Below are 15,373 nucleotides of genomic sequence, written 5' to 3' on the forward strand. Positions count from 1 at the left end.
AATCTGGCGGTAGTGAAACAGGACAATGTTAATGAGTTCAAAACACATATACAGCGAGACGCCTATGGATTACACTTCTCTAAACGTGACAGAAATAGACTTGGAGCGGAAAGACACTCCGTCAGGTCAAAAAATGCTTCTATAAATGCTCACAGTGGAGATTGGCCATTACAAGTCACAATGTACACTTCAAATGATAAACACGCTAAGCTAATCACTTGACTCAAGCTCCATATTTAAAAAAGGACCAGACATTAGCGTGGTATCACAACAGTCTTCTCATCTAACTCTTGAGACAACAGCACACAAGAGCATTTACCGTCATAATGCTCTGTGTCCTACACTGTGGATGACCAAAAGAAACATCAGAAGACAGTACACTATGCCATAGTTTCCCCCTTAAACGCAAGACTGGTTTAATTATGCCTGTTTTTTTATGAAGGTGTTTGTGCAGTTGTTGTTTTTTCTCGGTTCAGCATGAGTTTAACTCCAGAGGCAAACCAGCTTCGAGTGCAATTTCTGTTCCTATACATTCCAGCCATGTGACACATCTGAGCCAGCTGTATTTGTCTTACGCTGGAGGAGTGTGTGTTCTTCATCATAGGGAAGTGTGGGTGTGTGTGTGTGTGTGTGTGTGTGTGTGTGTGTGTGTGTGTGTGTGTGTGTGTGTGTGTGTTTGTGTCAGCAACAATCCGCCAGTGTCCACTGACAGATTGTCACGGTCCAAATGAAAGCATGCTCTTGGGAGGCCGTGCTGCAAAATCAGTGTTTATATATATATATATATATTATAACCTCATAATATCCCAGCGAGTGTAATATGTTCATAATGTTTTTCTTCAGAGACAACTGTCTGTTCACATCGTCTCCTGGGCTGGTTGTTATTTTATCCAGTTTTTCTTCCAGGTCATTTCAACGCAAACAGGCTTGAGTGGTGGCTAAAAATCCTTACATTATTCAGGCAGATTTCTATTGACATTTCTTTATTTTTTTCCTTTTCCTTCATCTTTTTTTGTTTTTGTTTTCCAATTAGCCATATATCTTTGGGATTAATTCAGTTTTTTTATATTTGGTGTATTTCTGCGACATCAAACAGTTGACCATTGACCTTCACTAAACCCCTCCCTCCATTCAGTTATACTGTAGCTTAGCAATCTCAACTAGACATTAGGCATCTGTCAAGCTTTGGACACTTGTTAACATACGGAAGAGGTTAGCATTAGCAAATATTCGCTTACCAAAGACCTTCGAAGGTAATGTCTATTTTCTGCCTATTCAAAAACACAATACAAAAGTGTGTTGTCCATTCCAATGTAACCTCCGAACGTAAGCATGCTGGCTAAGTTGTGTTAGCAACCTCCCATGGCCTAGCGTTAGCATATTGTTAGCTCAGTAAACATCATTCAGTGGAAGTTTAGTGTAACGTTACCGTTCAGTTAAAACCAGTTCAGAACTGACACATCCAGTGCACGGCAGCTAATCCCAAATGCTTTCCTTACGTAGCACGGTAGCAGCTTTGTCCTATTGTTTATTGGATTTGGGGACATTTACCCTTAATACATTTGTTAAACTCCTTGCTTAATTAATAATAATCCTGAAACCCATAGGCCTTGTAAAAGTGGAGATGAAATGAATTGGGATTTGCTCGGCAGCAGCAGCGGCTAAAATCTGCCATCAAAACTGGCTAAAACTGAGACTTCTGCCTTTGTCCGCTTCTATCGGAACTCAAGGACTTTTGGTTCCAAAAACGGTGGCAAAACACACATTAATTTCTTTAACATGGTTGAGGGTAATTATTCACAAACACAATACGCTCATGTGCTGAAAACATTTTTAAAGTAATGACAATGGATGATGGATGTGACCCCAGAAAAAACCTTCAGAAATCTCTTCATCCTGTTGACCTCCTCTTGGGAACGTTCCCTCAACATCAACAGCCTGATCTCTGCCTCCTGCCAAGCGAACACAAACACACACACACACACGCAAGGAAAAAGCACTTCATCACAGTGCTGTGTCAGTTTCATCAAGAGTGATTCTTTAACATCTGTTTGACCCTGAGAGGAGTGTTAAGTGGTGACATGAATTATTGCAATAGCTCCTTGCTGGGTTTGTATATTCTGTTAAACAAAAGTGTGTGTGTGTGTGTGTGTGTGTGTGTGTGTGTGTGTGTGTGTGTGTGTGTGTGTGTGTGTGTGTGTGTGTTAAAATTTATAATTGTCTTAAGGATATATTAAGAATATTTTAAACCAGTGAGAATGTGTTTGATATTGCTGCTTGCTTATTCGTCATCAAGTGTACATTCTCTTCAGTATGCTATGAAGAACAAGAACAAAAACAACAACAACAACAATAACAGCAGGATTATATGCTATGCACTCATGAGGTGTTTAGTGTATGATCTCACTTTATGTTCACAGTAGGTCAGTACCAGTAAATGTCTGGCTTTTATCTTTTAAAAAGAAGAAGGGGGGAAAAAAGCGTTGGAATGATTTGCTTAAGCTTCGACCACCAGTACTTATATAGACTTCTAAGTAATCGGAAAACATGAGCGTTGTTGTTGTGAACACTCTCTTTTTTTACACTGCCAGCCACTAATTGACACACTTTGTTTTAGGGCAAACCAATTTTAAAACGGCATGTTTATTCCAAAACCCAATTTCCTCTTGCTGTTTTATTCATCATGGCATATTGCGACTACAAAATATGTATTGGCACGTACTTATTCTGACTTTTGTATTGTTTCGGATCCTTATTCTGTTGTTGTCTTGGTCAGGTTCTGGTAAGCGTCGCAGGAAGCAGGACCAGTGCTGTGCTCACATGAACTCCCTCTCAGCCATCAAGTACGCCATCGTCTCCCTCTACATCCTGGTTTTTCTCACCATCTTCGGACTCTGCCTGGCAGGTAGGGTGTGACTTTCTCTTCCATTCGCTGGTAACGTCTTTGACATGCGTGAAACACTTGTTTGATCTCCAGAGTTCTCCAATTGTGGTTGTTGGGGAGCTCTGAAAACCCAATAACGAATTAATGTACTACTTTTGGATGGTTTTAGGGGCAAACAAACATTTTCTTTATAGCTGCTACATTTTGAAATCAGTTTCCGCAGCTGATTGATTGCAGTTTGATTATTTACAGCCAGTATTGGATAATATGGAAACGTTGCAGTCATTTTGGTTGATGACGATCTTGACCTTCTTCCACTTATTGTTTCTGTCCAACGCTTGCTGATAGTGAAGATTATAAAAAGTCTACTATGTATATACTTATGTACAAAATAATAACATAACATTATACTGAGACTCATAAAATGAGGAGATATCTGAAAGACAATAAATAAGAGTGACAGAATAGACTATATGGGCGGGCTGCACATTTAAATGAACTATCTCCAAAGTATATTTGGCAACCCATTTTTTCATTTTCTTTTTTAATCCGTCCAAGAGATTGATCGTTTAACGATTGAACGACCTCCCCTAGAGAGGAAGACTGTTGGCAGGATTCCTGAATAGAGTCAACTTAAATCTCATTAGGTAGTCACTCTTTTTTCTCGGGACCCAACTCAAAAACGTTATCAGCAAGCATGTAAGGAGTAAGTTTAGTTGTAAATTAATATTTGAATACAGCTGGGTTGTATGTATGGCCGAACACCATAGACTATGATTCACTGGCGCTGTATTCAGGCTTTTTCAGCTCCTCCACAGGACTTTCCTTAATCACTAGTTTGTCTAGCCTCTTTCAGAGAGAGAAAGAAAGGAGTAAAATAAAGAAATACAGGACGGTGGACCGAGAGGAGAGACATATACGGTACACATTTAGAAAGAGAACATAATGTCCATATTTGGTTCTCAGAGCTCAATTGTGCAGATGACATCAGCCATTCCTCTAGGTTGAATTGTAATAAAGGACACACACATGCACATATACACACACATGACCCACGTATTTAGTCTAAGGTAACACTGTGGGGACGTGGTCTGAAACCTTACCCCCCTCTTAAACTGTCTGTTCTAGTTTAGCATTGAGAACACACACACACACACACATACACACACACACACACACACACACACACACACACACACACACACACGCGTAAAAATCTAAAAACAATCATTTGATGCGTAACCTAAACATTGGTCATGTAAGAGTCCTGCTGGTGATTTTATTCACTTTATTCACTTGAGACTGTTACTGCCGCAGCTGTTGAGAAGTTTTTAATATGTTTCAATGCCAGAAGTAGCGCAGTTTAATGCAGCTTCACTTTTTCTAATGAGTTTTCCAAGTGTGTTGTGCGACTGACCTTTGTGCTTTCTGCTGCTAACAGAGCGCTGTGCATGTGTGACCGGTTTGAGCTTGATTCCCACATGTGATGTCACGTATGTCACAACATTCTTGAGCAAGCCTGACTTTTTAGACGGCAACATAAAGGACAGAGAAGAGATGAAGCCTGATGGTGGCTGGTTCCTTTGTCCAGCATGGTTTCCATACTCGGCTGGGAGAGTACCAGGTTTCAATCTTCATGGGGGGTCCACTATAGAGACTGCTTTCCAGCAGGGCTTCCCGGGATGACGAGAAAAACAGCATCACCCCTTCGCCTGATTCATGGGTTGGCATCACAATTGATTTTCTGGGAGCTCAAAGCCAAGATAATTTGGCTTAGTCATACAGGTTTATGCAGTCTTTGAGGATTTCAGCTTTCAGCGTTGGGCATCTCTTGACTGAAGATCAAGTTAAAAACAGTTCACTGCTTGAAAAGTACAGAAAGTGGGTTTGGTACTTAAATGACACTCAGTTTGATGATTGATTTCCATTTTAAGCTTTCAACTTAGCCACATTTTGCCCGGATTTGGAGTTTTGCGTTTTTTGCGTTAGAGTCTAAACTCTAACAGTACAGTAAGTCACAGTAACTTCTCTCCAATGTGTGACATCATGGACCTCAGGTGTTTCCACCAAGGCACAATCACAGTTTTGGCCAAATCAATGCATTTCTACAGGAAAAGTTTGGTCAATAAGGCAGGAACACAAATCAACGATTATTGGGGTGGGGGGCTTCTTTCACCTAGTTTAACCAATTTTAATCTAATATGTTGGTCAGTTTATAAGATAAAAGACTTGGTAAGTTTCCCTCCACTCAAAAGAAATTGTCATATGTTAATATCCCGGATCATGCTGACTTGTATCGAGGATTTAGTACGTCACAAAGCCAATCGCTGTCTAATACGCCAACAAGTATATCGACAGGAAACCAGTCTTTGCCACAACAAAGAAACCTGAAAGCACCAGGGCAGACGGACTTGGATAGAGAGCAAGAGTTTGCATAAACATAGTGAAGGTTTTTTGACATCAAACATGGTAGAGTTCGCAGTTTTTTGATGTTTTTCAGACGCTGTCGTTTTCCACCACTATTTAGCAAAAAATCCCTCCAAATGTTACAATTTGTTCCACAACCAATAAACACTGTGTCAGACACATAAACAAATAGAAGATGCTAACTACAGTGCTGATTGTGAGCCGGTCGTAGGGCTCTGCGCTGCCATCTACTGTAATGTTGGGGTTACGGTGTAGCGAGCGGACATCAGGATAACAGATAACAGATATCCAGGCCAAGACGTCCTCTTCCATGCGCCCGTTATTCTTCTAGCAACTTGCGAGAATGGAGTTGCGGTAAAGACATGACGTGTACGACCGGATTGTAGCCAGTTTACAAGCTTATTTTAAAACGATAAATGAACTAAATCATCAACGATCGGCGGTGGCTTCCCAGATTGCATTTCAGTAAATGCTCTCCAATCAGACTGTTTACCTGCATTCAACCAAAGCCTGCTCAAACACGATTACTCAATGCTACTCGCAGAACAAAGAGAAACTACGATGCATCCCAGGCCAAATCTGATCCCATTACTGATAGATTCTACATTCATATGCATCTGTTTATAGCAATTAAAGCTCCAGTGGCTTGCTCAGAGACTCTCACTTCTCTAGCTATAAAACTTTTTTTTGTAATACTTGCTGTGTGTGTCTGTGTGTGTGTGTGTGTGTGTGTGTGTGTGTGTGTGTGTGTGTGTGTGTAGGTTTACGTCTATTACTTTCTGCAGACCCGGCTGTGGCCTCCTTGTAAAATGCCAGCTCTGTTATTAGAGTAGAGGAAGACAAAGAGAGGCTGACAGAGACAGAGAGAGAAGTTGAAAGAGTAGAACAATTTAGGGGGATAAAGTTCGAAAGATAAGCGACGGACCCAGAAACAGGTTTAAACGATGCCTGGCTTCAGACCAGCATCCTGGAGGAATTGACTGCTCTAATCCTAAATTCATTTCAAGACTCTCCTCTCCGGGAGTCTCCCGCTCACGGCGTAACCACACGCCCGATGCCAGTGTTCCCAGGCACAGAGATGTAGTTAAGAGTTTGGAACGACTTCAATGTCGTCACAGAGGTATTTGGTTATTTAAGGTCTGTAGATGAAGTTGTTTTAGAAAAGCAATCAAACCGGGCTTTTCAACCGGCCTCTCTTAAATTAAATGCTGGCCATCCAAAAGCTAAGTGGCTCCAGCATAACTGTTCGGGAGGGCCCGTTCGCCACACACACACACACACACACACACACAGTGGACGTACAAGCACACCAGCAGCAGCTGCCAGTTTTCCAACGTGGACACAGATTCAACGATGTTATCCACTTTTGCTTTTTGTTTGAATTCTCACTCGACTTTTTTTCCAGCTCTTACGTTGCCTTCTTTGGCTTTTCTCTCAACTTCATGGCTCGACCAGCGTCTCCTGTGAATTCAAACGCATCCATATATCATAGCTAGCAGGATCATGTCAGATCTTGGTTTAAAAACATCTGCATTCATGGCAAGATTATGTGCACTATAGTATTTTCTGTGTCAGCACATCTGATCCTAAATCTTAGCTTTTGGACAAGTGTGTGGGGGGGGGGGGGGGGGGGGGGGGTGATGATGATGAATACAAGCAGAGACTGATGGGACCAAAATGGCACAAGATGAAAAAAACAGAGTTCTGCTCCATTCATCATGAGGTTAAGAGCTGCCTTATCAGCCCATTATTCCTCCAAGCTTATCTCCATGCGGATAGGACAGCGCTCTGATGAGGACCAGAGAGATTGGCCCATAGTTGAAAGGTCACGTGTTCCATTCCCATAGATAGCCAGGAGCCAGAACCCAGACTTTTATCATCTCAGAGGCGCCTGCTGTAGAGGCTTTTGTCTTTGTGGTCACTTGTTTTGGCTGACTCGGCTCAAGAGGAGGACCATTACTTAATCGACATGTTTGGTCTCTTCAGCATGAAAGCTGGACGAGAAAACTGCGCATGCAGTGAAGGTTGGCATGATGTAACTCTTAAAGAAAGCCAGTCGTCTGGCTTGCGTTTGTATGAGCGAAAAACAGTTTTCCTCCTTTCTCCTTGTTTCCGTGTCCAGACTCGGAGCAGCAGACTTTCCTCTGACCTGTCACAGGCCCGAAGCGCGCGTTGAGCACCCAGGTTACACGCTGCCGATGCGTAGTGAGCTTCCATGCATCGTTTTCCTTCGAGTCCCGTTAGCTCGTCAGAGTTCCATCAAATTGAATGGTGAATCTGTTGACTGCGACAATTGACAAAATGTTGTACTTCTTTTTGTACTTTTATTCTTTTTTAAGTTGACCATTTCATTCTTGAGATGCTGGCCACCTTTAATGTCTTGAATCTCAGTGGGAAGTGCCAGAATGCTGTTTAGAGGTCCAATGCCCAGTGAATGGCAGCATTTCAGTCCACATGGTTGTGAGTCTCTTTCTGTGTGTGTGTTTTTTTTTTTGTATTTCACTCTTAAGTTTTTTCCTGCAAAACAGAGAACATACAGTGATAATTTCAGCTACTTATTTATAATAAATGTCCTGGACAGTGTCCTGCATACGATTGGAAGTCAGGTTAGGTTCAAATTGAAATACAACAGAACAGAACCCAGAATAAATGAGTAGGGAAATATTATGTTTAACAGGTTTTGGCCTGTATAAACTACAAATCTTCACACACCTCCTTGCTTGCAAAAGGGAACATATGTTTTCACATCTTTTCATTGCACTGTTTACAGTCGCTGAAACCGAAAAGCTGAGACAGAAACTTGTAGCAAGTTCTAATTCTAGTTGCCTAAATTCTAGGATTAAAAGTGGGAAGCTGATATCGGTGTCACTCAAATTATCTTTCTTCTACAGTATCTGGCAACATTGCTGTAAACCACACCTCCTCTTGGCTGCAATTGATTGGTCCAAATCGCAGGTTTAAAAAAAAATTAACTTTTCTCAACTTTTCTAAAAAGAAACCAGATGCAGTGTTTTGTCTAAACTCCTTTTTTAGAAAGTTCCCAAACTCTTTCAGATTACAATTTTAAAAAGTAGAGTACCATGCACTCTATAAAAAAAACAGTTTTTAGGTTCTCTTGTCTTGTAGCAGAGCGGAACCATTTTTTTAGAACAGTTCTCTAGCATTGTGCTCATATGGTGCATTTAAAGATAACTCTAGGGTCTATTAAAATAACTTGATTATTTCCTCAGCATTTTGGATGACTTCTAGCCACGGAAGAACTGTCTTCTCTTTCCTTTGCTTTTTGGCCAGAGAGTGATACCAATACCGTGTGATACATTTTACAGATATGGTTGAGGAAATTGGCCAGTTGTTTTCCTCACACACGCTGCAGGTCTTGAAGCGTTGCCTACATGCCTCTCTGCAACTTCTACGGTACTGTAGGTGCAGCTGAGTCATGTTTTCCAGCAAACATGCTGCTCACAGGTTTGGCACGTTTTTTAGTTTTTTTTCCTCAGCCAGTTAACTGCTGGAAAACATGATGAGTGGGTTTGTTTTTTCTCTTTGAAAGCCATGACATCTATGAACTTGAGTTTGTGTTTTTTACTAATAGGCAACAGAATTGTTATTGCCAAGCAGAAATAGGGAGTCGGCCTCGGGCACTGAAACAACTTGAGGTTATTTTGGTCTCAGGCCTTTGTCGTAACTGTGTAACTGCATTTGTTAGCATAATTATTTTTATGTTTTACATCAACTTTTTCCTGCTACAGTTAAATGGTGCTCTGTCCCTAGCAGTTGGTTTAGTTAAATATTCTGTGTGTGTTCCGTCCGTGGAGAGCTGTAGTCATGAGGTCACGTCCAAGCGAGCCTCGGTTTCCCTCACTTCAGCCCTCGTGGCCATCAGAGGGAAATTCTGGTCTGGGACCCTGGTCGTTACCGTTGTCCGGCCTAGATTATCTGGGAATGTGCTTTTACAGATCCAGTCTGTACGCAGACTCAACGGGGCCATGGATGTTTGATTCATTTAAAATATTCCACTTTTAAGAGTTCAAATCTGAATGATCACCTCAGTACTTTCCGAGTGGGATCACAATGGAGTGGTCCCACTCGGTTACCTCGACAAAAAGCCAGTGGGATTTTTTTCATTGCATTTTGGATTTTTGCAGAACCCTGTTTATGAAACTACGTATCTTATTCAGGAAGATAATCTTCACACATGAACACGCCTAATTTCTTTAAGCGTGCATGCAATCAGCATGAAGTAAAAAGGCCACAAAACACAATAAACCAACTACGCCACGGTGTCTTGAGGCTGTAAAGGCGGACTAGTCGGCGTGATGATGTTTTGTAATCTCATTTAGCCACTTGTTTGCAAACTACTTTTTTTAAAACATGTATTAAATAATATTTTGTAGCATGTGATTCTTTTTTAATATTGCAGTTTGTGGATGTTTGAGATCAGACAGAAGAGCATCTGTGGAGTTTCTCCTTGTGATACAACCCGATTTCAGCATTTTAAAACTATAACCATGTTATATTTAACCAATGGACCAAATTCCCCAAAACACTCTTCTAAGTAATTTTGTCGATGTTTTTTCTGTTGTCTCTGCTATCTAAAAATGTGTAGTATCCACTAGTCTCTGCCCAGCTCTTGATAGAGACCCATGTCTGAATTAACCACAACCCGTGGACTTGCTCATGGATTCATCTCTTCTGTTGAGCCGTGAGGTTTAAGGTCAAGGGCTGAAGGCTGTTTGTTGATGCTAAAGACTGCACATTTCCACACTTGAGAAATTAGAATTCAACCCTAACCTGAACCTCAGTTTTGGGTTGGGGGTCAGTTTCACTTGTCTTTTAAAAAAATATTTGTATTCTGTCTTTAACCATTTTTATTGAATTCTATATATTTTTGGTACAGCTCCGAAAGATATTTTTTGCTGAATACTTACTCTCCCATTAAAAACCTCCAACCATTGGGTCTGTGGGACACTGGCAGGGCAGAGACATTGACATACTCGACCATCAAAAAGATAATGCAGACAGATTTGACCAAAACCACAACCTTTAGATTACTTTGATGTTATTCCAGAAAGCACAGGCTCTTTCACAACATGTCTTTTAATGTGGACCAGATGTGTCTGACTAAGTCTGTCCTCAGAAGAACATTCAGAGGATAAACCTGACACCACGAAGTGGCACTCCTAAAGGCTTTAAAGAGGCGCTTTAAGAGTCTTAAACCACTCCCCTCTGAAAATTATCAACATTTTTGCAAAGTGTTTCTGATCACGGTCCGTTTGCGTTGGTTACGGGTGAGAAATTCCTTCGTCAGACATCTTCCATCATGGACCAAGAGCATGCGCCAGAAGAAACAGTTATTTTTGAATGTCTCTATAAATGCAGAGACACATAATCCCTCATACATGTGTGTTGAAGTGCAAGCATGAATGTAAATAAAAACACATGCACACAAGCATTTGATTATAGACACGAGCGTCGAAAAACATCCACAAAAAATGCCCACATCTGCATACTGTCATGAACACAACACAAAAAAAATAAAAAGACACATTCCTACCGGCACAAGTGCACCCACACAGGGATTTATGCACACAGAGAATACTCAGAGACCACATTCATGACTGCACAACACACACACACACACACACACACACACACACACACACACGTGCACGCACGCACAAACACACACACACACACACAGAGATGTACACGCAGTCCCAGGGCCCCTAAATTGACTCTCAGAACATAAAGCCTTTTCTAATGAGTTTCTGTACGTGGTCGTCGTCCTTTCTGTAGAAAAGAGTCTGGAGAGGATCCAGCGTTCCCAGCTGGTGTCCCATCATAAGAGGAACACACACACACACACACACACACACAGAAACATACAGAGAAAAGTCAGTCTTTTCTTCAACAAGAGGGGTCCTAAAAGTCAGGGCACAGCCTCATTCAAGTGGTCAAAGTCAAACGCAAACCATTAACATGTCAAGACTAATTGGACCTCTCTTTCTCTCTCTCTCTCTCTCTCTCTCTTTCTCTCTCTCTCTCTCTCTCTCTCTCTCTCTCATCTATGTATTTTTGCTGTATATGTTTTGTTTGATTCCCTGTATGTTTGGGTGCTTTAGTCGTTCCTTTGGTACCTCTTCATTTTAAAGAGGTTGTTATTGTATCCAACCTCATTTACTATAAGAAGCTCCAGTCCTGCTTATGTAAACTGAATTTCTAGAAATAAAGTGGAACAAAGATCGATGACGGACATTACATCACACTTCTGGTAAGTTTTATAAGTCATATGCTGATATGGCTCACAGGTGATGTTGGTAGTTCGTTCCCCTTTATTCGGTTTTCATATATTTCCCCTTTGCTCCAGGTCTCACTTAACCACTGTTGTCCTTTGTAATCAGATCTATTCAAAATGCAACATCTTATCGTACCCAGCTGGCACCCTGGCTTTGAAAAGTTGTAAACATGCAGAGCAACAGACATTCAGCTCAGCTTCAAGCCAAACAAATTCATGAGGTTTAATAAAGTGGAACACTACAGTGCGTAAATAACTCAAATAAAAGCAGCAGGCCTCAGTGATGCATCTCTCCATAAAAAGCTTTGGGTTTTTCTTTTTAATCTGCTGGAGAGGGGGTGTTTTAGGCTTCAGGGACTTCAAGAGGATGATAGCGGGCGCCTAAATTAGTTATATTTTGGATTTTACGAGCAGACTAATTAAGCAACAACAGATTCCAAAGACTGAGCTCAAGTCTGATAAACACACACCTCAAGTGCTGTCCAAAGAAACATACTACATAAAATTAGTAGAGCCGGCGTCTCAGTGTTTAGTGTTTGCTAATGTCCAACTGGGTTTGGTGGAGAGACAACTTGAAACCGACCAATTGGACAGTTGATTAGAAATGTGAAGAAAACAGTGACTTTAATACGTGCGTAAAGTCACAAGTCAGTGTAGCTGCTTCATGCAGTATGACGCAATAGTGAGCACGGTACCTTTTTAAAAGTAAAATACAAAATCTTGTTTTTAGTTACTGTTGGTTATTGGTTCCCTATACATTTGGATTGCGCACGTCAAGAGTATTTCAACCATTATGTCTGTTTCTTGAGTCCCCATGTCAAATTAAACCTCAACTGCTTTATTGCACACGTTAGTTATGTGGACTTTATGGTTGCTGCAAACATTTTGTGTTGACTAAGATTAAATAAACCTTTCACGGCACATACAACCTTATTAACTTTAGATTTAGTATTTGCAGTGTTGGTACAGGTTTTTAAAAAAACTATCGACTGTATAGTATGTGTTTGTAGCATTTAATCTAAATGCAGGACTTAGAACTTTGGTTTTAAGAGATCAAAATTAATTTAAATGCCTCCAACGTCACTCCAGGAAACACACAGACACCGCGACAAGGCAGAAAACAGGTCCTATTGTGTCACACAAACACACAAACAGGCAAACCGGGGGACTGGGAGGTGAGATTGAGAGACAGTGGTAGCATAACAAAAAGGGTCCTTTAATAAATCGGATAGGGGAAAGGGGGCATGGGGGGGTCAACCGTCAACAAATGATTCCTCCCTTCGGTCTCACGCCTGGTGTGAGACGGTTCCTTTGTCCTGTGTGGGCAGGGCAGAGGCGAGCGTGACCTCCTGTCCGATCCTTGTCGTCTCCTGTTCAGTCTGTCTCTCCTGCTGCGTCCCAGTGCAGAGAAGATATACTCCCTCTAATTACCTGATGGGCTGCAGGTGTGACCACTGCCATGTGCCGATTGGCTGCAGCACCTGCACTGGGAAGTACACTCCCTTGATCACCTCCCCCAACCTGAGCTTGGGGATCCGCCCCCCCTGTGCTCTGTCTGCTCGGCTTTTACCCCTGGTTTGCCACCACACACACACACACACACACACTTATTAAGTCATTCAGCCTCTCACAGCAAGAGCCTCACTTTGATGTCTGCCACATCACACAGGGTCCACGCTTAGAAATCGAACAAAAGCCGCACCGCCGTCACTTCATACGGACTTTCCTGCAGCTGAGTTACAGCTTGAACTTTGCGCACACACGCGACCTCTCCCAGAGAAACACTTCAACATGACTGCAGGAGTGGAGAGACATTATTGTTTAACCCTCCATAAAATGACTAAACAAACAAAAAGATTACATTTTCTTCCTCCACAAAACATCTGCCTTGTTGAATTTTCAGTTTAAACATTTCAGCCAGTAAACTATAACTCAAATTCAAACATCTCTGTTTTTATGTACATTGAGTGTAATTCTGTGGTTTAACAGGGATGTTTGCTGCAGAACCGAGCGATGACTAAGCATTAACCCATAACAGCAGTTGGTTCGTGAACCTGTGCCAAACATGTGGTCTTAGTGATAATGGCACCATTCCCAGAGAATCACAACCAAATAGCTTTAATCAGTTTTCTTCAGATGGAGCTATATTGCAGACAATAACGTTAAACATTAATGCATCACTGTCAACTGAATTTTAATCAGCGTTTATATTAGCTGAAAAGCAAAGCGATCATATGCGCAATGACAGATTGGATGCGACCCCAGCGGTTTACCAAGGCCGCAGTTCCCATAAAACCTGTCTTCACCCTCCTCCTCATCGCTGCGTTTGCCTTGACTGAAGAGGTCAAACTTGGCAAGTTACTTTTTCATTTTTTTGCTCATTCTGTCATCTATTGAACCAATAGCTTAAACTCAAAAGGTCAAGAGACAAAATACTAATAATAGTAATACATTTATTTATATAGCACCTTTAAAAACAGGGTTTACAAAGTGCTCTACATAGAAGCAAGGTAAAAACATAACATCAATACAAGTAAACATTTCAGAAAATACATGAGGCAAAGGAGACAATGCCATAGGCAATGAACACAATAGAGAAATAGAAAATTACAAATACAAAATAAAGCAGAACAGACAAACTAAAATAGGGGAACCAAAGAACTGCATAAAAGGACGACATCTTGGAGGTAATAAAAGGTGTACTAGTCCGGTTTTGGGGAGTGGAGTTAGCAGGAAGAGTAGAGGGTGGTGGGGGAGCTGTAACAGTTCCTATTTTAGTGCCACCATCTCGCTCTTGGAGACTGTTGTTGTGATGACGAGCTGCAGCGATGCGCTCGGCCGACCAAACCCTCCGCGGGAGGCTCCGTGGATGCAACGGGACCGACGAAGGAGTCCGAGCGCCCCGATGGCCGAGACGAACGGAGGAGCAGAGAAGCCGTTGAGCCCGAGGAGCTGCGAGGTGGAACACTGCAGAACCATACCAGCCGGGGAGGATGCAATCACCAACCACGGACCGGACCACCGGAGCACCAGGACCGCTGAGAGGCGACCAGCCTCAGAGCAACAGCATGGAGCAGGGAGTCGGCCAGCTCACCGGCCGCCGGCGGCCAGCAAGAGACTGTCGGCCAGCCAGCAAGAGACTGTCGGCCAGCTAGCAAGAGACTGTCGGCTAGCCAGCCAACGCCAGTTGTCCAGGATTGTCCAGGATTGTCCAGGCAGCAGCGGTGGAGAGCATCCAGCAGGGAGTCGGCTGGCTCGTTGTTTGCCTTTTAAAGCAGTTAATGGTAATTGAGCTTAACTCCGGATATGAATATACCCTTTTGCAGTCATCCATTTAAAATAACAGAATGGCTGCCTTTTGATGTGATCTCAAGAAAAGCAGGTTGTTGCCTGTCCAATTTCAAAAATCCTGTAATTTCATTCTCATTCACTGCTGGAAGACTTTTCGGTCTGCAGTTCACAAAAAGACTCTTTCTTCTTTATTTCCTTCCCTCCTTCCTGTCGTTGGCATCCCCTGTGAAGTGGGATGTGGGTCGGTTTCAGTCTGGTTGAAGGGGGACTGGTATCGCTGTGTCTCCCACTTACATGCAAACACATGGAAACACCGACAGTGGTGTCCATATCTGATTTGATTATTTATTCTGATTTTTAGAGGGTCATTGAAAAAAAAAAGAGATTGTGAATAGAACTTTCATAGCTAGACCATTGGTAGGAGACACATGTGGGAAATTGGCTATGTTTAAATATTTCTTCAGGGTGCTATTTTT

The 15,373-nt window shown here is 42.0% G+C and overlaps 1 protein-coding gene across 1 annotated transcript in view; it reads left to right on the forward strand.

The window, feature by feature from the left end:
• The window catches only part of scara5 (scavenger receptor class A, member 5 (putative)), a 61,183-nt gene that overhangs the window by 5,846 nt on the left and 39,964 nt on the right, over nucleotides 1-15,373 (forward strand). Inside the window, exon 3 of the mRNA XM_034526937.1 lies at nucleotides 2,777-2,905. Within this exon, the coding sequence (XP_034382828.1) occupies nucleotides 2,777-2,905 (129 nt within the window). The remainder of the gene's footprint in view (nucleotides 1-2,776; nucleotides 2,906-15,373) is intronic.

Source organism: Cyclopterus lumpus, chromosome 24 (genome assembly GCF_009769545.1).
Source record: "Cyclopterus lumpus isolate fCycLum1 chromosome 24, fCycLum1.pri, whole genome shotgun sequence".
In the NCBI taxonomy this organism is placed as follows: Eukaryota; Metazoa; Chordata; class Actinopteri; order Perciformes; family Cyclopteridae; genus Cyclopterus; species Cyclopterus lumpus.